The sequence below is a fragment of the Rhinoderma darwinii genome, chromosome 1 (assembly GCF_050947455.1).
Source record: "Rhinoderma darwinii isolate aRhiDar2 chromosome 1, aRhiDar2.hap1, whole genome shotgun sequence".
In the NCBI taxonomy this organism is placed as follows: Eukaryota; Metazoa; Chordata; class Amphibia; order Anura; family Rhinodermatidae; genus Rhinoderma; species Rhinoderma darwinii.
In genome coordinates, this window is record NC_134687.1 from 478,553,813 (window position 1) to 478,578,063 (window position 24,251).

General features: G+C 38.1%; 1 protein-coding gene across 5 annotated transcripts in view; it reads left to right on the plus strand.

Annotated features, from left to right (window-relative positions):
* Positions 1-24,251, plus strand: part of CLIP1 (CAP-Gly domain containing linker protein 1) — a 125,444-nt gene that overhangs the window by 60,452 nt on the left and 40,741 nt on the right. For 2 of the 5 annotated variants that reach the window (XM_075834150.1, XM_075834158.1), the window contains exons 9-18: positions 1,956-2,060; positions 3,680-3,706; positions 4,708-5,646; positions 9,151-9,267; positions 10,117-10,174; positions 11,934-12,017; positions 12,099-12,255; positions 15,313-15,478; positions 17,400-17,615; positions 20,390-23,149. In XM_075834150.1, the coding sequence (XP_075690265.1) occupies positions 1,956-2,060; positions 3,680-3,706; positions 4,708-5,646; positions 9,151-9,267; positions 10,117-10,174; positions 11,934-12,017; positions 12,099-12,255; positions 15,313-15,478; positions 17,400-17,615; positions 20,390-23,149 (4,629 nt within the window). The remainder of the gene's footprint in view (positions 1-1,955; positions 2,061-3,679; positions 3,707-4,707; positions 5,647-9,150; positions 9,268-10,116; positions 10,175-11,933; positions 12,018-12,098; positions 12,256-15,312; positions 15,479-17,399; positions 17,616-20,389; positions 23,150-24,251) is intronic. The other 3 variants (XM_075834166.1, XM_075834180.1, XM_075834172.1) reach the window with 3 other exon arrangements.

A 24,251-nucleotide genomic window follows, 5' to 3' on the forward strand; every position in this document is an offset into this window, starting at 1 on the left:
CACAAAGCAAGGTCCATAAAGGCATGGTTGGGTGAGTTTGGTGTAGAAGGACTTGACTGGCCCGCACAGAGCCTTGACCTCAATCCCATCCAACACCGATGAACTAGAATGGAGATTGTGAGCCAGGCCCTCACCTCCAACATCTGTGTCTGACCTCATAAATGCTCTTCTGGGTGAATGGGCAAAAATTCCCACAGACACAATCTAAAATCTTGTAGAAAGCCTTCCCTGAAGAGTCCAAGCTGTTTTAGCTGCAAAGGGGGGGGGGGACTAACTTTCTATGAATGCCTATGGATTTCGAATGGGATGTAATGTGCGTGTGTCCCAATAGTTTTGTCCACACAGCGCTTATTTTTTGCATCAAAGAAACAGTCAGGTTTTAAAGAAGTTGGAAGCAGAAAAAATGGGCAAGTGTAAGGATCTAAGCGAATGTGACAAGTGCTCTCACCTAGTCATCTAGCCATCCCAGTTTGGCATCTCCAAAACAGCAGGTATTTATTTTGTGGGATGTTCCCAGTGTACAGTGGTTAGTACATACCAAAAAAATGGTCCATGGAAGGAAGACTGGTAGACCTTCAATAGGGACATGGGCGCTCAAGGCTCAAAAGTTAATGCAAGCTATGGTAGAAAGGTGTCAGAACACACAGTACATTGCTTGATTCTATTACGTAGCCAGAGACCAGTCGGGGTTCCCCTTGCTGACACCTGTTCACTGCTAAAGGCGCCTACAATGGGCATGTAAGCAACAGAACTGGAACGTGGAGCAATGGAAGTAGGTGGCCTGGTATGAATAATCTAAAAAATTTTTTACGCACTGCTGGGTTCATATGCGTTGCTCCAGGAAGCATTATGATAAGAAGGCAAGCCGGCGGAGGGAACAGTATTCTCAAATGGCAGTGGCCTTTTTCAGCACGATAATGCTCCCTGCCACACTGCAAAAATTGTTCAGAAATTGGTTGAGGCATACAGTTCAAGGTGTTAATGGCCTCCAAATTCCCCAAATCTCAATCTGATCGAGCATCTGTGGGATGTGCTGGAAAAACAAGTCAAATTCATGGATCTGCTGCTAACATCTTGGTGCTAGATAACACAGGAGACCTGCAGAGGTCTTGTGGAGTCCGTGCCTCTCAGGGTCAGAGCTGTTTTGGCAGCACGCGAGTGAGCTGTATAATATTAGGCAGGTGGTCTTAATATTATGGCTGAATGGTGTATATTCCATGCAGTAATACTTGTGCATCCTTAAGTAAACAGAGCAGTTCCACCTTTTGCCCACCAATACAACCTACATCTCCTATATGGTTCATTTTCTCAAAATAATTCCAGTTTTATATCCCTAGGAATTTAACTGAATGCAAAAGTTTAAAACTGTTTGAAAAGATACCACTTAACAGGTACATTGCTATATTTAAATCTGTTTTCATATAGAGCATTCGCCCTCTGCCACAGAGGATGCAATATGCTGAAGACAAATTGCTTTTTCCTGGTGAAAGTACCTACTGATCGGTCCCCTTTTAAAACTATTAAAGTAATGCAATAGATTAGTCTTCATAAATTATTTCCCCCTATTTAAATAAGACAATTCATGAAACAAAACAGGTTGTGTAAAGTTTTTAAGTCTTACAAAAGTGTTAACTTTCCAAATTGCACTAATGCATTTATTTTCTGGAAAACCGTAATTCTACTTGCTGCATGCACCTATCTTACATTTCTACTTATTGCCTTTCTTTTTTTGTCTTTCACCATCAATTTCTTCCCACATTCTTGTCAATCACCATCACCTAAGCATCATCTAGTCATCCCCTTCTCTTCTGTTATGTTATGTTTTCCACTGCATCTTCTTTGCTCTTCAATGGTCCGATGGTGCCGGAGCACGGCCTGCATGTGGCTCCTTCCTCTCGTGCTGGCATGTGATGGTGGCACTGTTGTGTTCTCTTCCTCTCCCTTTTTACTAACAGACGCAGACCAAACTGGAGCATGCCCGCATTAAGGAGCTTGAACAGAGCCTGCTCTTTGAAAAGACCAAAGCAGACAAACTTCAAAGAGAGTTAGAAGATACTAGGGTAATGGTTTTCAATATTTCATGGAAACTCTCCCAGTACACTACACTTTATTAGCTTTGTCCATCTGTAGTGAAAAGTATAGCTTTTGGTCTTTCAGAGTATTTGCATCGTGTGATTAAATCTGTATCATTTCCTCTGCGTAGTATGAAATAGGTAACACAAGTTTCATTACTAAATGTTCCACTTTACAAAGAAACCGATTTACAACGGCTTCCATGTGTCGTACCTATAATCTCTCATTATGTCCTATTAACTGTTCTAATTTACCATTAAAATAAAATTTCAGCAATTGAAATATTCTGTAATTTACTTTTTATAAACTATAAAAAATACTTTTTATACATTCAATTTTATATGCTTTTTATAAATGTAAACATTTATACTTCAGTTTTAAGTTAAGATTATATTTAGCTAAGGGCTTGTTCACATCAGTGTCACCCTGCCGTTCATGGGTTCCGCTAGACCTTTCCGTTGGAGGAATCCATGAATGGAAAGGCAAACGGAAACCATAGCCTTACTATTGACTTCAATGGTTATGCTTCCGTTGCAAATGGTTTGTTTGTTTCCGATTTTTATAAGGTTTCTGGCTTTTTTGCGGAAATAATAGCGCAGTCGACTACGCTATTGATTCCGCTAAAAAATGGAAAACGTATGGAACGAAGAAAAACGTCCACAGTTTGTGACTGCTTTACCAATGATTTCAATGGTAATGCTTCAAACTGAAGCTATGGTTTCCATTTGCCTTTCTGTTCATGGATTCCTCCAACAGAAAGGTCTAGCGGAACCCATGGAGGGAACGGTGACGCTGCTGTGAACACACCCTAATATGAATTTATTAGACATTGTTTTCACTTTTATTTTCTGTAGTGTAAACATTTAAAAGCTACCTTTTAATAGCCACAAATTATTTATAGGACTTATTTAAAATGAAGATTTGGTTTAGTGCCAATCGAATATATCATATGCATAAAGGTAATAAGGGATGAGGCTTAAATGTACACTAGTATGTATGAGCCTATGAAGGTTTCCTTATTTGCTACTTTTCACTTGTAAATTCCTTGACCATTTTGTGTTCTCAGTCCCAATGGTTGAATGCAGCCAAGATTTTATTAATGACTTGTAAATTGAAATTCTATTGTTAGGCTCATAAGTACATTCCTTACGGTGGATTGATTTACATTAATTTAGTACAGGGTATATTTGTTTATTGTGTGCTAAGGACTGTTGATAATCTAACATTTGCTCTATATCCAAGGTTCTAATTGAAGTTTCATCAGTAAAAAAGTTTTTTTAGTGTTTGTAAACTGCTTTTGGTGGTCACATGGCGGTGAACAGGTCCTATTTTATTTTGCTGGGTTGCAGTAAATGTTTCCAAAGATCTCCTGATATATTGTAAATGCTCTTAACAAGCATAACTCACACGGGGATTTTACCCACCCAGAATATGGAAAGTGCAGTATTTACAGCCTAGTCGCGCATACAGAGAAAGTTCTGTATGCTAGGCTGTTGAAATGCTCAATGTGACCCTGAGAACTCTGGAAACATGAACTGCTGGGGATACAAATGGTACTTCTGGTGATGAGGAAGAAGAAAGATCTGACATTTCTTGTTATTTACAGGCCAAAACAAGGCCAGATTCCTTAAAAGTAAGTATTCATCTAAAAGCGAGGGGTTGTGTTGATGTCTTTGTTTGCTGGAACTGCAAACCTTGCTTGCGGTGGTAGGAAATGTACTAATATTTCTTTTTAACAACCTTTAATGGCATATCTTTGGCAATGTGTGTAAGGGCAGAGGTATTAAAGATGCATGCTCATGTCTGGTCATAGATGTTTGTAAACTAATAGCCATGTACCGTACACATTTTTTAGAGCTTCAAAAGGCTTTTATTTTTAGGACATCTTTTTCCATTTGAGAGGGTAAATGTAGGATTTGAGAGATGTTATTTGGACATGTTTTCACAAAGTGTAAATTGTCAGTGCATCATGATTGTAAATATCACTTGATTTTCAGAGCAGTGTTTCTGGCGCTTGGACTTTGTGTTTGAAATAAGATACGGAAACTTGTGTTTTGGTGCAGTCTTAAGTGGTTGGAGTAATATGCTTTACAAGTCTGATAAACATTGAAATTGCATATGGTTGTGGATGTTTTATGGCAAACATGTCAGAGGGGTGCTCTTCTGGTTTCAGCTTTACTGACCTCAGTAGAAATGTCTAGCTCCTAAAATGTGCCTCTTCTTGTTTTCTGCAGTTTTTTTTTTTTTAGTCTATAATCTAATCTAGGTCAGTATAGATGCTCTCATGACTAACCTCCGTTGTGTGAGCTACCAGTAAATGTTTTAATAGCTAGGATTAAAAAAATATTTTGTATTGTACAAGCCAGAAAAAAATCTATGATACATTCTACTCTTTTTTTAAAATTTTATTTATTTTTTTATTATAATTTTTTATTTTTTGTGTTCTTGAATATTCTCTAAAAGCTCCATAAATAAAGCATTTGTCTTATTGGGGTGTGGAGTGGGTTTCAGTTGCTTAGCCGTTATGAAGTCAAACATTTTTGTCTTTATCTTTTTGGAAGTCCGAACTTTTCTGCAATTTATAGGTATTTGTATTTTGTTGATGTCTTTTCCTAAATTGGTTTATGACCACAGGTGGCAACGGTTTCTGAAAAATCTCGCATTATGGAACTTGAGAAGGATTTGGCTCTGAAAACAAAAGAAGCCGCAGACATACGTCAGAAGCTGGTAGAATTTAGCAAGCAATCTAGTGATGTAGATGCATCACTTTCACTGTTACAAGAAATTAGTTCTTTGCAAGAAAATATATCAAAACTTAGCAGGAAACATGAGCAAGAAATTCAGTCTCTGGAAGGCAAGCTTGAAGGTGATCATGAGCGAAAGTTGGGATCACTGAAAGCATCTGTCGAAAAGCTATCCAAAGAGAATGAAACTTTGAAAGTAAAGCTCGGCCATGCCAACAACGAGAATGCAGACGTAATAGAACTTTGGAAGTCAAAACTAGACTCTGCGATCAGTTCACATCAGCAAACAATGGAAGAGCTGACGGTTTCCTTCAGTAAAGGCACAAATACAGAAACCTCTGCTCTGATTGAACTAAAGGCCCATATTGAGAAACTTAAGTTAGAACATCAAAAAGAGACTGAACTTCTGAAATCTAGGCAAGAAACAGAGCAAGCTCACAATTTTAAAGAAATAGAAGCTTTGAAGTCTAAACTGCAAGCTTATTCTGAAGAGAGAGAATCCGAACTTGAAACGCTACAATCTAAACTAGAAGCTGCAGAGGAGCAACACTTAATAGAAATGGAGGATACGTTAAATAAGCTTCATGACACTGAAATAAAGGTAAAGGAACTGGAGACTTTGCAAGCCCAATGTACAGAACAAAATAATATAATTGATAGGCTAAGATCCCAAGTAAAGGATGCGGATGAGAGGCTTGCAAGTATTGATACTATGCAGAAAGCAGAATCTGAAGTTAAAGTAGAAGTTAAAAAGCTTAAGGAGAGACTTGAGGCAGCTGAAGGGCAAGTTAAAAACATTGAGCATGAAAAGCTTGCAGAAAGTAATAAGGTTTGTACCATCCACCATCTCTTTAAGTTTGTTTTTAAGTTTCACTTTCTTTTTTTATCTATTTATTTATATTATATTATTATTATTTATTTTTTTTACATTTATTTAAATAATTAGATATATAAACCTACTCCCTCAATTGCAAAGACCTCCCTCAATATAAGAATGTAAACTTAGCGCTATAGGCTGCCTTGAAACTTCTAACAGAGTAAGATGTCTGTTAAAACCTTGAACCAGCCTAATGGTCTGATTATACCTGAACTTAGATGTGAGTGATATTAGCGGGATCCTGCGTGTCAGTCACGTAGGACCATCGCTCATGGAAGCCATCAGTCCCGCTGACCTGACTGATTTAGCTTTGACCACAAGATACAGGCACTGCATCAGAATAAGTAAACAGAGCAGGGAGCCGTTAAATCTCCCTGGTCTCAGCTACCAGATGTAGCTGAGGGCTGGGGGCATCCCTGCTTGAACGGGTTAGATCGATATCAGTATCGATCTCACCCGTTTAATCCCTCAGATGCGGCGTTCAATAGCGTGCACCACATCGGAGTGGTTTTGGAAAGCGAGAGGGAGCTCCCTCTCATCCCACCGACACCCGGCGATAAGATCACCGAGTGTCTGTGTCTCCGATGGCAGCCTGGGGCCTAATAAAGGCCCCCGGGTCTGCCTGTAGTGAATGCCTGCTAGGTCATGCCGGAGGCATGTCTTAGCAGATGCCTGTCCGTTTTAAACGGACAGGCAGTAATACACTGCAATACAAAAGTATTGCAGTGTATTATAATAGCGATCGGATGATCGCATATTAAAGTCCCCTAGTGGGACTAGTTAAAAAGTAAAATAAACGTTTAATAAAGGTAAGAAAAAAAAATGAAAACCCCACTTTTTCCACTTACAAACTGCTTTACTATTAAAAACCCAAAATAAAGTAAAAAAAGTTACGCATATTTGGTATCGCCGCGTCCGTAACGACCCCGACTAGAAAGCTATTACATTATTTAACCCGCACGGTGAACGGCGTAAAAAATTATATAAAAAACTATGGAAAAATTGCTGTCTTCTGTGAATCCTGACTTTAAAAAAAATGTGATCAAAAAGTCTTATCTACTCCAAAATGGTACCAATAAAAACGACAAGTCTTCCCGCAAAAAAAAGCCCTCATACAACTGCATCGGTGGAACAATAAAAAAAGTTATGGCTCTTCAAATATGGAGACACAAAAACAAATAATTTTGAAAAAAAAGCGTTTTTACTGTGTAAAAGTAGTAAAACGTACAAAATCTATACAAATTTGGTATCGTTGCAATCGTAACAACCCGCTGAATAAAGTTATTGTGTTATTTATACCACACGGTAAACGGCGTAGATTCAGGACGCAAAAATGAGTGGCAAAAATTTCTGTTTTTTTTCTATCTCCCGCCCCCCCCCCAAAAAAAAAAATTTATGAAAGTTAATCAATAAATAATATGTACCTCCAAAATGGTTCTGTTAAAAAAATACAACTTGTCCCGCAAAAAACAAGACCTTATACAGCTATGTAGACACAAAAATAAAAAAGTTATAGCTCTTGGAATGCGACGATGGGAAAACTTAAAAAATACCTTGGTCATTAAGGTTTAAAATAGGTTGGTCATTAAGGGGTTAAATACTCATTTTCTTTACTATGGAATTAGTGAATATGGTTTGAAACAAAATTATGTACAGTTGCAAATAGTACCTTGTAGAAATAGTTCTTTGGAAAGAAATACTTTTATTTGCATTGGTATTAATTGGGTCTTAATTATCGGAGTAAACAGCATGTTTATAAATAGGATATGCTCACTTTAGCCCCGTTACGACGGACAGATATATCCGTCCTATGCAGGTGCTAGTTCCCGCATAAGGACGAATATATCTGTCCTCTGAATGCGTGGGTACTACCTGTGTACCAAAGCGATCCGCGGCGGAGCACGGCTGTTATACACAGCCTGGCTCCTGCCGGAATCGAAGTGCGCTCCGATTTCGTCAGTTTAACCCATTAGATGCCACTGTCAATATCGACAGCGGCATCTAATGTGTTTGACAGGGGCAGGGAGCTCCCTCTGTCACCCCATCGGCGCCCCCGCAAAGAAATCGCGGGGCACGGTTTTGTTTCCATGGCTGCCTAACAAAGTTTTACACTGACAGGCAATAATGCTTTGGTATACGAAGTATACCAAAGCATTATATAAGCGATCAGCAGGTCGCATGGTGAAGTCCCCTGGTGGGACTAAAAAATAAAACTTAAAGCAGTTAAATAAAGTTTATGAAATAAAAAAATTAGTCAAAATAAAATAAAACCACTTTTTCCCCCAAAAAGTGGTTTTATTTAGTACGTGTCAAAACAAATAAAATATACATATATGGTACCCCTGCGATCGTAACGTCTCGAACGTTAAAATAAACACCTTAATTAAACCGCCGGGTGAACGTCGTCCAAAAAAAACGGCAACATTTTTTCTTTTCTCCCATTCCCCCCCATAAAAAATTAAATAAAAGTTAATAAGTCCCATGTACCCCAAAATGGTTCTAATGAAAACCACATCTTGGCTCGCAAAAATCAAGCCCACATACGGCCACATTGATGGAAAAATAAAATTACGGCTCTTGGAATGCGGTGATGCAAAAACAAGTAATTTTTTTCTAAAAGGGTTTTTATTGTGCAAACGTAGGAAAACATATAAAACCTTTACATATTTGGTATCCCCATAATCGTGCCGACCCATAGAATAAAGTTAACATGTTATTTACGCTGCATAGTGAACGGAGTAAATTTATAACGTGAAAAACAATGTTCGAATAGTTGCTTATTTTCAATTCTCTCCTAAAATAAAGTTAATAAAAGTTAATCGATATATTATATGCGTCCAAAAATGGGGCAATTGAAAAACACAACTCGTCCCACAAAAAACAAGCCCTTATACGGCTATGTCGACGAAATAAAAATAAAAATTTACGACTCTTCGAATGTGACCGTGAGAAAACAAAAAATAATCCTTGGTCATTAACGCGCAAAATGGCCGGGTCATTAAGGGGTTAAGATGTGAAATAAGAGGTAAACTGTTTAAAGAGGACCTGTCATGTTCACTGAAAAGGTAGTCTGCAGCCATACCTGTACTGCTGCCTTGCCCCTAATTCCAGCGCTGTTTATTTCCTATTGCTACGTGCCTCCGTGCCCCTGCAATCAGCTTCTGTTCCCTCAGCCCGTTAATTTCGGTAGCGGATATGCAAATTTTTGAATAAATTCACAATCGGGCGGTCTCCTCAGTTCAGCGGATTGTGGGGCACGGAGGCACCTAGCAACATTAAATAAATTCCGCTGGAATAAGGAACAAGGCAACAGTACAGGTATGGCGACAGCTTACTTTCACTGAGAACACGACAGGTACTCATTTATTTTCAATTTTGTTTTTCATTTTTATTTTGTTACGTTTATGTTAATTTTCTTCTTGTATCCATTCATTTTTTTCCATTCAACTCTGTTAGGCCAATGACTTGCAAAGAGATTTGATGGAGCGTAATGAAAAGTTTGCTGCCCTTGAAAACAAATTGCAGTCACTGGTTCAGGTCAAAGAAACTTTTGAAATGGAAAATGAAGATTTGGTAATGTTTCGTTTTTTGTAAAAGCAATAAGTCTATTGATAAATCTATTGAATTCTACCGCCTTTTGCTCTTAATGGAGAATTCCGACGATTGACCTGTTATCCCATAAATATCTGATAAGTGGGAGTCCAACATCTGAGCCCCCATCTATTGGGGTACCCGTGTTTTCATGACCCCCAATGTGCTGCAGAAAACAGCCTGTGGCGTAACAAGAAGGAGAAACTGTTGGCAGCTAATGCACACAGCTCTCTACATTAAAGGGAGTCTGTAAGCAGTTTAGATCCTACAAAACTGCTGACCGCATTAGATAGGGGCCCTGAAAAGTTGTTTAAACATACGTTTGTGTAGGGTTTCAGTAGTAGCATGGGTGAGAAACGGAAATCTTAATCTGCCGCAAGTGCCCTTTGAGTGTTCCCTAACGTTGAAGTGCTCTCAGCTCTCTGCAGTAAGCTCCCCACAACCCCTCTTGTTTAGTATCCGCCCACTGGGTGGATGCTACAGCCGTCACACGAGGGGAGGGGTTGGGGAGCGCTTACTGGAGTGAGGCTACGGCACTTCAGCGTTCGGGAATGCCTATAGGGCACATGCGGCAGGGTGTGCCGGGTTAAAACTTTTGTTTTCACTCCTGCTTCTACTGAAAGGTATGTTTAAACTGTTTTGCAGAGCTCCTATCTAGCAGGGTCAAAACTGCTGACAGACTCCCTTTAAAGTCTATTGGTGTTAAGGAAACAGCCGAGCCGGAGAAACCCCTATCCTTCCCCCGTTAATAACAATTGTGAGAATACTCCTTTAATATTAGCTTATTGGATATTTTATAATTTTCCAATTTTTCTTTTAATTGGCTTCTAGAAAAGGTCATTAAACACCTCTTCTGAAGAAACAAAGGTCCTTCAAAAAGCTATGCAAGGTAAGGGTATCATATGCTTTAGACATTTCCTTTCCATATGTCTATTGTGGCATGTTAAACAAATGGAGGGAGATTCTCTAAATTTTCGAAGTTCAGATTGTTATATGGCACTGGATGACCTATGTAGAAAATAGTGGGCACCCATTGATTTCAACGCACACCCAGTAATTCTTTCTTGTTGTGCTTCTCCTTTTTCCCTTAATGATAATAGTTGAATTGTTATCATAGTGCGCTGTACGCAGCAAAAGCTTCTCAACAGTGTCAGCCTAGAGCATAATTTTTTTATACAAATATTTTTTCAATTCCTATAAAGATTTTATTATAAATCCGTTTGCTTATTAAGCAGATTATAAAGCAAAAAATCCTCAAGTGTATGTGCACACGGCTTATTTTTGTCCGTTTTTTGGGCCGTAAACTGCCGAAAAATCCAAAACAGAACGCCTCCATACATCTGCCCATTGATTTCAATGGGAAATACGGCGTTCTGTTCCGACGGCCACAAAAAAGTGCATGTCACTTTTTGAGCCGTTTTTGGAGCAGTTTTTCATTGACTTTATAGAAAAACGGCCGTAAAAAACACGAGTTTGAATAAAAAAAGTCTGAAAATCAGGAGCTGTTTTGCCTTGAAAACAGCTCCGTATTTTCAGACGTTTTTTGCTAAGCGTGTGAACATAGCCTTATACTCACTGGCTCGTTTGACATAAGTGATTTATTGTGGCATCTAAATGGAATAATGTAAGTGATTGTGACGATAATGTACAAATTCCCTACTTCTACAACTTTTAACTATGGCTATCAGCATTCTCATAAACTTACAAGCTCAGATGAGCTGATTCTTATTTAATGCGGGAAAGGTCCATAAGCTGCTGCTAGACACCTATGCTAGCACTTTTCTCCTAATGAAACAAAAGAGAGGGCATGTATAAATCCAAGATGTTGTGAAAAGGTCCTTCTTTTCACTCACGAGAATGACATGTTTGGCTAAAAAGATTAAAAAAAGATTAGTCAGAATAACTTGCCTGACTATTGGCAGAATTTTAAAGACTCGATGAGCAACCACTTCATGTGCCCATTACAAAATAGTCTGTCTATGTGTGTGCCATATCGATAAGTTGTTGGTATGTCAAACCAGGCCCTTCATACGCACTTAATATGCACTTGGCTGTGAACTACAACTTCATACTTCTCTGCTGGGTAAAGATAGAAACTAATTTGGATGATATATGGGGAAGCAAGAATAATTTTTGTTTTTCTTTTGTAGGCATCCGTGAAGCATATTTAGCGTTAGACCTAATTAAATATCATTGTGTTATATTTCGAAACTCTAAGTTTATTTTGTGTGTGAAAAAGTATGACCAATTCACTGAATTTTAGAATATAGCTGTTTTTTTGTTTTTTTTACAGCAGTCCCTAATAGACATGCATTTGCAAATACCCTCAATTTTAGAACCTGGAAATTCTAACTTATCTGAAATGCAGGATTTCAAAGTTCTTGCAATTGCTCGCCTTCTTGGGCTGCTGACACTGCTGATTTTATATCAGAAGTTCAATGCTACAGTCGGATATAAACGGTGAGCAGTAGTCTGTAGACTTTGCTTGCTTCGTACGTAGACATACAGTGGCTCATTTTCTGAAACAGAACAGATTTGCTAAGAACAAGTATATTAGGAGATTTTCCAGAGTCGAGTTCTACTTCAACATCCAAATGAGAGATTTGTTATGCTAATCATCTCACATAGACCGTTATTTATTTTTGTAGAAACCATGGGTAAACTAAATGAGAGAGACCTGCAATGTGTAGAAATAACCAAGAAATTGGAACTGTTGCAACCCCAGTGTGCTGGTGAGTAGATCTTCAATGACATACTAAGCTTTCATGTGCTCCATTAGTTTCTTGCACCATACTAGGTCTTTTGTTTTTCAGAGTTTGAAAGGAAGGTAAAAGAAGATGAAGAGAAGAAGGAGAACTTGCTGAGGGCAAAAGCAAAACTAGAAAATCAAATAGCAGAAATGATTCAGTCATCAGGAGACAGCTCTTCTCAACTTTCATCACTGAATGAAGAACTACAGTCTAGGGAAAGGTACAGATATATTCCTTATCACAAAATCTGCATATAATGGTGTCTTGTTTTAAGAGGGATACCTATGACCTACCATGTGTTGTCCAACCTTTGTTTAGTAATATTAGAAACAGACCCTTGTTGACCCCCTTCACGCCACAGCCGTTCTGATTTTTCGTTTTAATATTTTTTTTTTCGTTTTAATATCAAGAGCCATACCTTCCAAGAGCCATACTTTTTTTTTATTTTTTTATGTCGACATAGCCGAATGAGGGCTTGTTTTGTTTTTTTTGCAGGATAAACTGTATTTCTAAATGCCACCATTTAATATACCATACAATATGCAGAAAAACATTAAAAAAAATAATTTGTGGAATGACAAAAAAAAAAACGCAATTCCGCTATAGTCTTTTTTGTGTTTTGTTTCTAAAGTGTTAAAAATGACATGTTCACTTTATTCTGCAGGTCAGGACAATTACAGTGATACCAATATTTATATGGGTTTTTTTTTATGTTTTTTACTACTTTTACAAAATAAAAACACTTAAAAAATTGTAATAATATAATAAAATTTGTGTTCCCATATTCTGAGAGCCATAACTGTTTGTTTTTTTTTCGTAGATGGAGCTGTGTTGAGGCTCTTTTTTTGCATGGCGAGCTGTAGTTTTAATTGGTATTATCGGGGTACATATGACTTGATCACTGTTTACTCAATAGCAATTCAAGAATTATTTCTATACTTATTTTGTTTTACAACGTATGTAATGAGATATTCTATTAGTTATGGACGTGACAATAACAATTGTTTGTTTTTTTATTGTCCATATTGTATGTTATAAATGGGAAAATAAATTTATTACTTTTAATGTTTTTGATAATGTTATGAAAGTTGTTTTTTTTTGTCTCACTTGACCACCTTGACACCTCAATACTTCCAAGATAGCAGACCTGTGGGCCTTCATTAGGCCCCTGGCTGCCATGACAACCAATCTGCACCCCGCAATCGTGTCACGGAGGGGCAATGGGTTGACAAAGGGGCGCCCCCCTCTGACTTCGCTTAGATGCCAGGGTTGCTATTGACCGCTGCATCTAACGGACGTAATGGGAGGCATCTCCGAACCCGGCTGTCAGAGCAGGGTCTGAGCTGTATTATTCAGCTGACGCCTGCTTTATATGGAGTTGGCTCAGCTCATAGTGCATGCACGGCAGATGTTGGGAAGGAGTTAAAGTCTACCTCCAATTATATAGAAAAACTATTAGTGCATGATTTAGTAAAATAATTGTGTATGTATAATATATATATATTCTTGTTAAAGAGGCTCTGTCACCAGATTATAAGTGCCCTATCTCCTACATAATCTGATCGGCGCTGTAAGGCTGGGTTCACACGACCTATTTTCAGGCGTAAACGAGGCGTATTATGCCTCGTTTTACGTCTGAAAATAGGGCTACAATACGTCGGCAAACATCTGCCCATTCATTTGAATGGGTTTGCTGACGTATTGTGCAGACGACCTGTCATTTACGTGTCGTCGTTTGACAGCTGTCAAACGACGACGCGTAAAAATACAGCCTCGTCAAAAGAAGTGCAGGACACTTCTTTCAGACGTAATTTGAGCCGTTCTTCATTGAACTCAATGAAGAGCAGCTCAAAATTTACGGCCGTCAGAGAAGCCTCGCAAAATGCGAGGAGGAGCATTTACATCTGAAACGAGGCAGCTGTTTTCTCCTGAAAACAGTCTGTCTTTTCAGACGTAAATGCCTGCTATCGTGTGCACATACCCTAATGTAGATAACAGTGGTTTTTATTTTGAAAAACGATCATTTTTGAGCAAGTTATGAACAATTTTAGATTTATGCTAATTAGTTTCTTAATGGACAACTGGGCATTTTTTTTTACTTTTTTACCAACTGGGTGTTGTAAAGAGAAGTGTATGACGCTGATCAATCAGGGTCCTACACTTCTCTTCATTCATTTTTAGCTGTACTCGCAGCACAGCGTGATCTAGCGAGATCACGCTGTGCTGTCACATACACCCACAGTAACTTTACCGAAGTGTCTTGAGAGTGAATAGACATTGCTTTCAGCCAGGATGCGATGTCTATTCACACTCCCTGTCATTCACAGCGTGATCTCGCGAGATTATGCTGTACTGTGATTAAGTCCCACAGAAACTTTACTGAAGCGGCGGGAGTGTGAATAGACATCGCTTCCTGCCTGGAGGCGATGTCTATTCACTCTCAAGACACTTTGCTAAAGTTACTGTGGGTATATGTGACCGCACAGCGTGATCTCACGAGATCACGCTGTGCAGTGAAACAAGCTGGGCATGAATGAAGAGAAGTGTATGACACTGTTTGGTCAGCGTCATACACTTCTCTTTACAACGCCCAGTTGTCTATTAAGAAACGAATTAGTATAAACCTAATATTATTCATAACTTGCTAAAAAATTATCGTCTTTCAAATTAAAAACCACGGTTGTTATCTACATTACAACGCCAATCAGATTATGTAGGAGATAGGGCATTTATAATCCGGTCACAGAGCCTCTAAGCAAATTCTGCTTCTAAATTACAGCACGGACCAGTCTCTGGCTGCTCATAACTTTGTAGTAGGAGACTGAGCAACATGCACTGTGGAATATTATGTGATCCCCTAGCTCTGGCTCCCGTACTGGAGACTGGATCCTACTGCACGCTAATGAGCAGCTTGCAGCATGATCCACAGTCGGTCCGTGCTGCTACTTAGAAACAGAATCCACTAAACATGTTCTATAGAAATCCTATCTATTTGCAAAATCCTGCACTTGAATTGTGTGTGTGTGTGCGTATGTGTGTTTGTGTGTGTATGTATGTATGTATGTGTATATATATATATATATATATATATATATATATATATATATATATAAAATTAGAGGTTCACTTTAACTGCACTACAAAAAACTGACTATTTTCCTCACTATATAGGTGTTATCAATTTATTTTTGCTTCCATATGACTTGTTGCTTTGTTTTTTTGTTAAGTTTATCTATTATTTTGTGAACTTTTTACGCTAAATCTTTACACATTACAGGAATTTAGCTGATCTCCAAACAGAATTGTCAAAATCTAGAGAAACTGTAAAACAACTGCAAGAAAATATTGAGCGGTTAACATCTGAAGCGAAGCGTTGCTCTGAAGAAGCACAAGAGTCTCATAAACTAGCAATAAAGACAATGACTTCTGAAATAGAAGGCTTGGTAAGAAAAATGTTTCACACAAAAACTCATTAGGACATTTTAAATGTGCTCAGTAGTATGTTGACTTGTATTTTAAAAAACATTTAAATAGGCTCTGTCACTCGTTTATTAAAGCCCTATCTCCTAACTAATCTAATAGGCGCTTTGATGCTGATAATACAAGTTTTTGGGAAAAATTACACTTTAGTTATTTGCAGTTATGAGCATTTTTCTAAATATGCTAAATTGGCTCTAATAGCCAAATAGGAGGTGACTTGTTCTTTTCACTCTGGGCGGTGTAATGATTTCTGTATGACGCTGTCCAATCAGCATCATGCAGTTCTCCTCTTCCCAGCAGAGCAACACAGCCTGATCATATAGTACACTGCTTCCATTCCCGACTGTTTTCTCCGGTTGTTTCACAGCTAGAATAAGAATCTCATCTTTCATATGCCACCAGAACTACTGTTCTAGGTGGTCCACAGACTGAGATATGGCTATTTGAAGTTCTCCTCTGAGGTAGCTCCACCTCGGGAGAATTGATGGTGTTGACACCCACTTGTCTGGTATAGCCTAATTTGCATATTTAGAAAAAAAGCTCATAACTTTTAAAATAATAAACTTTTTGAGTACACAATTTTCACTAGCATTATTAGTGTGACAGCACCTATTAGAATAGCTAGGAGATCGGGCATTACTAAACTAGTGACATATCCTCTTTAAAGAGGCTCTGTCACCACATTATAAGTGCCCTATATTGACATAATATGATCGGTGCTGTAATGTAGATTACAGCAGTGTTTTTTTATTTAGAAAAGCAATAATTTTTGACTGAGTTATGACCTATTTTAGCTTTATGCTAATGAGTTTCTTAATGGACAACTGGGCGTGTTTTTTACTTTTTTACCAAGTGGGCGTTGTACAGAGAAGTGTATGACGCTGACCAATCAGCGTCATACACTTCTCCCCATTCATTTACACAGCACATAGCGATTTAGCTATATCGCTATGTGCAGCCACATAAACACACTATAACGTTACTCAAGTGTCCTGACAGTGAATATACATTACCTCCAGCCAGGATGTCATGTCTATTCACAATCCTGACACTTCTGTAGCGTCTCTGTGATATTTACAGCAAGGCAAGCGTAATCTCGTTTTAAATGACAGGTTACATCGTAATCTCGCGAGATTACGCTTGCCTTGCTGTAAATATCACACACGCTATAGAAGTGTCAGGATTGTGAATAGACATGACCTCCTGGCTGGAGGTAATGTATATTCATAGTCAGGACACTGCAGTAATGTTATAGTGTGGCTATGTGCTGTATAAATGAATGGAGAGAAGTGTATGATGCTGATTGGTCAGCGTCATACACTTCTCTCCACAACGCCCACTTTGTCAAATAGTAAAACACGCCCAGTTGTCCATTAAGAAACTCATTAGCATAAAGATATAAAAGGTCAAAAATGATCGTTTTTCTAAATTAAAAAACACTGCTGTAATCTACCTTACAGCGCCGATCACATCATGTACAAGATAGGGCACTTATAATGTGGTCACAGAGCCTTTAAGATCGATCGAGATCTACCGCCTCTTGGACTAGGGGTCTTCCTGTAACTCCAATAGACTTGACTCGAGCGGTCATCTTTAGTTTGTGGCTGGATGCTGTGGTAGGATGGTAGTCATGGGATCTCTATGCTCAACAGTTGTAGGACACCCATCTATCAGATATTTATGGCATATCCTGTAGGTATGCCAAATATGTTTAAGATGGAAATCCCTTTTTTAAGACCCACCATTTTTACAGCCTAATTTTACGATTTGACAAATCACACCCATACCATGGGATTTACTTTGCAAATGTATCTTACTGAAAGCCATGATTATTGCTAGATGCGTCTTGTTTTTTTTTTTACAGTTTATTTTCTTTTTCTATAGAAATTGACAATTGAAAAAGTTCAACTTGAGAATAAAGAAATGCAGGCATTGCACGAAAAATCTATTTTGGATTTAGTTTCCCAACATCAAACTATGATCAATGAGTTGAATCAAAATCTACAGATTAAAGAGGAAATGTGGAAAGCTGCCCAGGTTACACAGAATAATACGGTCAAACAAATGGAGGAGCTGCAACAACAAGCAGAACAGGCCAAGGTATTAGACCTCTGCTTTTGGGAAGTTTACAGATTTGTAATCAAGGTTTCTTTTTTTAACTTTTTATGATGTTTTGATGAAAAGAAAGTTGTTGTTTTTCCTCACATGAAATGGTCTTTGCCAAGTAAATGCATTTACTCACAAACAAGAGCAAACTCCAGGCACTACTGCGACGGCTCACATTGCCATATAGTCCAGGGATAGCTGCACATATGCGAAGCTATAAATGTATCAAGTCAAGCTGTACAGAGAATCAAATAATGGAAAATTGGTAATTACTACAGTAATGCCTTCACACAGGTTATCCTGATTTTAACATGAAATTAGTTTGCTAATACTACTGATTATTGGTTGGATCTATGACTACTAGGCACAAGGAAATGGTTTTGCTGGCGTTCCATTATTTACATTGTTTTCGTCATTCACCTATACACATTGCTTTTATAACTTGTACTACTAACATAAACGCTTAGATGTCTCACTGTGCACCTAATGATACTACCAACTTATAATCTCATTTGGCTTTATTTTATATGTGAGCTGAGAAGTTAAAGATGTCAAAATGTGCACTCTCTTATTTATTTATTTTTTTAACAGTTTTTTTTTTTTTATTACATGAAAGACTGTAATACTATAGGTTCAGGCAAAATAAATAAATGAAGGCAGAGATGTTGATATTCCTTGACTAGTGCTCCTGCACCTCTGGCATGATCACAGCAAAATAACTTTTTATTACAGCAAATCTAACATTTATTTTTTTTTCTCCATAGCTTCATGGTTTCATTTTTCTTTATTTTTGGGGTGCTTTAAATAGTATTTACATTTTTTTGCAATGCTTTATAAATTGTATGCATGAAGTGAGACACGCCTACCTAAATCATGTGCAAATTTAAAGTGAGATAACATTTTATGTATTTGAGACTCAATGGTTAGCTGTTTTTATGCAGTAAGTCTTATGCCGCAATGGCTGAAGAAAAAGGAAAACTATTCTATGTTCAGGCGCCAAAAATGTTTTCGTCCGTGGATTATGCCGTAAATCTGCTCGTTCGTGCAGGTTTTGCAGCAGATTTTGCTATGTATTTGCATCTAATTTTTCTGGCAACATAAGGGTTAGTTCACACGGCGGATTTAGCGTTACAGGTCCCACCGCAAAACCCGCTGCGGAACTATTCCTGCCGAGGTCAGGAAGATTCCTTCCTTCCGTTGACATCAATAGGAGGTTCGGGCGTATTCCACCCAAAGATCGAGCAGGACATTTCTTTTTCTCTCTTTCTGAAATAATCAGCTAGTGGGAAATTGAAGCGTCCGACTCCCATTGAAATTAATGGGAGGTGGAATTTTGCGTATTCCGACGCAAAATTCTTCAGTGTGAACATACCGAATAGGCATGCTGTGCATTTCAAACTCTGCAGCATGCCCTTAAATCCACAGCTGAAAAAACTGATATGTGGAATGGGGTTTATAAAACCCCATTCACTAGCATAGTACTATAAACTTGCAGCAGATTTTCGGTGCAAAATCTGAATACAAAATCTGCAATGTCTGAAAATACATCAGGGATCAGGAAATAAAAATATTTTAAATGTTATTTAGCTTTAGAAAAATACCCAGAAATAATTTTTCAGATGATGATAAATAGAATACTGGAATGGGCAGAAACAAAAATTGGCTGCTCTGGTCATCTTTTTTCATCGCCATAGCAAAGAGCAGGGGTGGCAGGGGGCATCCTTGTCTCGTTCCCCGACCAAGTTCAAAGGAGGCAGACGTTAGGCCCTTCAACGCTATATTAGCTTTCGGATGTTTTTGCTCTGGTCATCTTTAAGGCAGTTTGACAGATGCAAGTCCCCTATTTTATATTTATGTTTAGGATCCACTACTGGCATTGGTTAACACAACACCCCTCCTCCCTGTAAAATTTAGTCCGAAGCTGAGAACAAGGCCTTAAAGGGGTTTTCCGGTACACTTCTACTGATGGCCTATCAATATCAGATCAGTGGGGGTTCAGCTCCCAGCAACTCCACTGAACAGCTGACTGAAGGGGCTGCGGTCTCCATTGTTTAGGAGGCACAGCACCGTACACATCCGTAACGGCTGTGCCTGGGATTGCAGTTCTGGTGTCATTCAAGTAAAAAATGCCGTCCCAGGCACAGCCGCTATGAATGTGTACACTGTTGTGTCTGGTTAACTATGAAGAGGCCGTACGCGTTTGTCACTGTGGCCCATTCAGTTAGCAGATGGGTGGGGGTGCCAGGAGTCCTCAATATGAAAGTACCTGAAAACCTATTTAAGCTGGCCATAAACATTACATAAATCTCGGCAGTTTCTGGGGATCAGATAAAAATCTAATGTATATGGGGGCAGTCTGACTGTCCCACAATGGCGCACACTGGTTGGGAACAAGCATCGGGCATGTTGGATTTCACCATGCCTGATAATTTGTGTCCCAGGGAGATAAGCGGCTGCCAGAGGTGTTTGGCAGAAGTTTACCCCCTCTCTCTATTGAAGTAAAAGTCATAAAAATATCTATGTTCATTCTGAAACCACCTGTTCTCTAGATATAGCAGATGTTCCCTTACATAGTTACTGAACTAGATATATAGGGATCACTGAGATTATGTTTATGTTTTCAAGAGTCTCTTATGCACATTTTTGAAATATAATGTTTTTTTAGTGTGTCCGTTCATACATACAAGTTTACTTTCTTCATGACTCCATTAGCTTGCTTTATTTTCATTTTTTATTTTTCTTTCTTTTCCCCAACTTTATCCTTTTAGTCTTTAACCTGTGTGTTAGAATCCAAAAACAAGGAGGTTGAACTTATAACAGAAGAGATGAGGGGTTTGAAAATGGAAAAAGACACATTGTTCAAGGAGGCAGATGCCTTAAAACTAGGAAAGGATTCTCTAGTTTTAAAGATTGTAGAACTTGATTCTTGTATTAATGTTCTTCAGCAAGAGAAAATGGAGCATTTAGCGCTCTTTGAAGAAGTGAAAGCTGAAAAAGACTATGTTATGCATGAGAAACAGGAGCTGGATAACAAATATAGCGCGTTGAATAGTGCCTCCCAAACACTAGCCTCTGACAAAGAAAAATTAATAGTTGAACTTAATCATTCTAAACAGGAACTTCTGAAAGTCAGTTTGGTGTGTGAGGACTTACAGTATTCTATTACTACTATGGATGCTGCTATGAAAGAACTTCAGATAAGCAAGGATGCACTGTTTGCAAATTACATAGAACTACAAAACAAAATTCAGGTACAGCAAGAACAGCAGATGAGACTTGGTGAAGAGAAGCTAAATCTGGTCAGGGAAAAAGATGAAATTATTTATTTGCTAACAAAAAGCACAGAAGATCTTAAGACCAAACAGAGCGCTCTAGAACAAGAAATAGATGGACTGGAAGCCGATAAAAAAATGGCTTCAGATAAGTTTGTGGCTCTGGAGAATAAGATGGTTACCGTAATTGAAGAGACCGAGATGATGATCAAAACTGTTGCAGAAGCCACATCTGAAAGGGAAGATCTTGTAGCAAAGCAAAATCAGCTAAATACAGAAATTGAGAATCTGCTTAAAGAAAAAGAAAACTTGGGCCAGGAACGTAGTTCTATGGAAGTTGAACTGACTAATGTGAAGTCACAACTGGATGCCTCAATCCAAGACCATCTAAAGCTTGTAGGAAAAAGAGATGAACTGCTAAAAACACTTTCTGAGCTTGAAGAGGACAAACGTAAGTTGGAGCAAAATCAGAACAAAATAATAGATGATAAAGTCTCCATTATTAAGGAAAAAGATGAAATGATCCAAATTCTCACAGGCTCAAAAGAGGATTTGGAAACCAAACACACTGATCTGGTCAATGAAATGTCTGTGCTTAAAGCAGATAATGAGACTGTCGTAGCAAGAAATCTAGAACTTGAGGACAAGGTTTCTGAGTTTGTTGTTAAGCATGATGAGTTACTGAAGACAACACACGCACTGTCTTCAGAAAGAGACAAGCTAGTATTACAACAAAATGAATTAAATGTAAAACTTCTGGAACTGATAGAAGAAAAAGTTAATTTGGGTGCAGGTTACAGTGAGCTGACAACTAAAGTGACAGTGATCAGAAAAGAGCTTGACCAGTCAGACAAAGCCAATGAAGAGCTTCGAATCAACAACGAAAGTTTAGCAAAGCTACTTGAAGAGATGAACACCAGCAGTAGTATATCGGACTCTGAGCGTTTCAATTTGCTCCAAGAAAAAGAGAGGCTATTGTCATCCGAGCGGAAGCTTTCTGCAGAGCTAGAGTGTATTTTAAAAGAAAAAGAAGAGCTTGTAGGGAAATGTCAGAAGTCTTCAGATGAGGCTAAACGTGTCCAGGCTGAAATGATAGAGGAGATTAATAACCTAAAAAATGCAAAAGACAGTATTGCTCTGCAGTTGAATGACTATGAAAAGCAACTTGAATCTGTATCTGAAGAGAGAAATGCGGTGAAATCCTTGAATAATGATCTTCAATCCAGTAAAGAATTGATTATGACTGAGCTTGAAAGCTTTACGACCAGGTTGGAAGTTTCAAACGCATCAAACCTTCTATTGACTCAGGAGAAGAGCAGACTATTACAAGAGGTTGAATCTTTAACTGTTAGGCTTGTAGATGTAACAAAACAAAGTGATAAACTGACACAAACTAGCGAAAGTCTTAAGCTGATACTAGTACAAACTCAAAAAGACAAGTCTGATCTAGAAGTGGAATACAACATTACCTTAGTAGAGAAACAGTCTTTACTTGAGGATTATAAAAAGTGTTGCCAGGACAAGGATTTTTTAATAAAAGATAGGGATGACTTACAAGAAACAGTTACTGAACTTAAGGCAGGTTTGGAAAGTTTTGAGCAAAGGTTAGTGGAAGAGCGAGAAACTTTTAAAATGGAAAAAGATGCTTTAGAGCTAAAGTGTGTAGACTTTCAGAACAGCTTAGGCAATGTAACTGCAGAAAGGGAACAAGTGCTTCTACAAAGGAAGGAGCTTCAGTGTAAGTATGAGGCACTTCTGGAGCAGAAGGAAGATGTAGATCATGCGTTAAATACCCTTTCACAGAAAAAGGAGAGCTTACAACTTGAGATAAATCGCCTGTCTTCCAAGTTAAAAGAGGTCCATAATGATTTTGCTTCCCTGAAAAATTCAAAAGAAGAACTTCAGGACCTGTATAATGGGGTTTCAAAAATATTGGAAGAGCTTCGTTGTCAACATGAAATCAAAGAACGAGACGTTCAAAATCTACAAGAGGAAATATCTCGGCTAATGGTGACTCAAGAAACATTGGAGAAAGCAAACGTAACTGTGTTAGCAGAAAAGGAAACCACCATCCACAACTGTAATAAGATGTCTGAGGAAATGGCAGTACTAACGCAAAGCAAATATGAAGCTACAGGTCTTGCCAAACAGTTAGACATCCAATGCCAGGCATTGCTGAGTGAAAAAGAAGAGTTCATGTTGAGATTTAATGAACTTCAGGATCAACAGAACAAGAAAGAAGCAAAAATACACGAGGTACCAGCCATGTTAAGTGAACTAAAACGACTAACACTGAGCACTATTCTACAGGGAACTCTGGGGTTTCACCTGCACATGCATGTTTTTCACTTTAGTGTTAATATCAGAGGAATGGTAATTTTTTTTTTTCTTTTTATAATTTTATATTGAAGGAAACGGTGAATACATTTTCTTTTATATCTATTCTAGTATTTAAAGACACAGTCATTTTGAGTCTGTTTAAACGAATAGTGTACTTTGAATGCAGAAGATCATAAGTATTTTGATAAATTTTGTGTTTTTTTCTCCTTTGGATGACATTGTTATTTAAACAGTCATGCAATTATTCAAAGAATTTAAAAAAAAAACAAAACACTTTTGTATAGATACAATTTTTATTCACACTTTCCTTTTGACTGTAAATATTTTTCAGAACCCCGAATAACCTCTCTGAAATTAGCCTGAAGCATGATCTAGGGCCAATCATAAGTTGTTCTAAATGTGCGTTTTGTTTGTTTGCATTTTATTCAGATCTGTGAAGACATTAGAGGCTGGTACAATTGTCAGGATTTTAGTGTACGTTTAGGCATTTGAGAAGTTTTAAAAAGTAAATATCAGTGACTCATTTTTGTAACGGCCAATATTAACGGAGCCTCCAACGCAGATGTGAACAGGCCCTAACTGATTTCAAATTTTACTCCTGTAGTTTGTATATCACTTCTCCATAATGTAGAGATAGTATTTTATCCAAATGACTGATTTATATATTGGCTCCACATACACATTTTTATTAGAAGCTCACACTAGCAAGGATCTTGAATGTTTTGTTTTCGGAACACCATAAAGTTGAAGGTACTCTACCAACTTATTAAAAAGCAGAATCCCTTCTGTCCTAGGCTACAAAGCACCACACCAGAAAGGGTTGCTTATTGTAGGGGATTTTACAGGCCAGCATGTTATTGGCTCATCTGCAGCCCTACTGCGTTTTCGTCATGATAATTAGAAAACAAAAAACCGAGTTAATAATAATCCATTTCAGTAGGATATAGTACAGTCGATGACATGAGCACATCTCGAAATCGGCCACATTCAAATGGATAGTAATTTCATGTGGTACTTT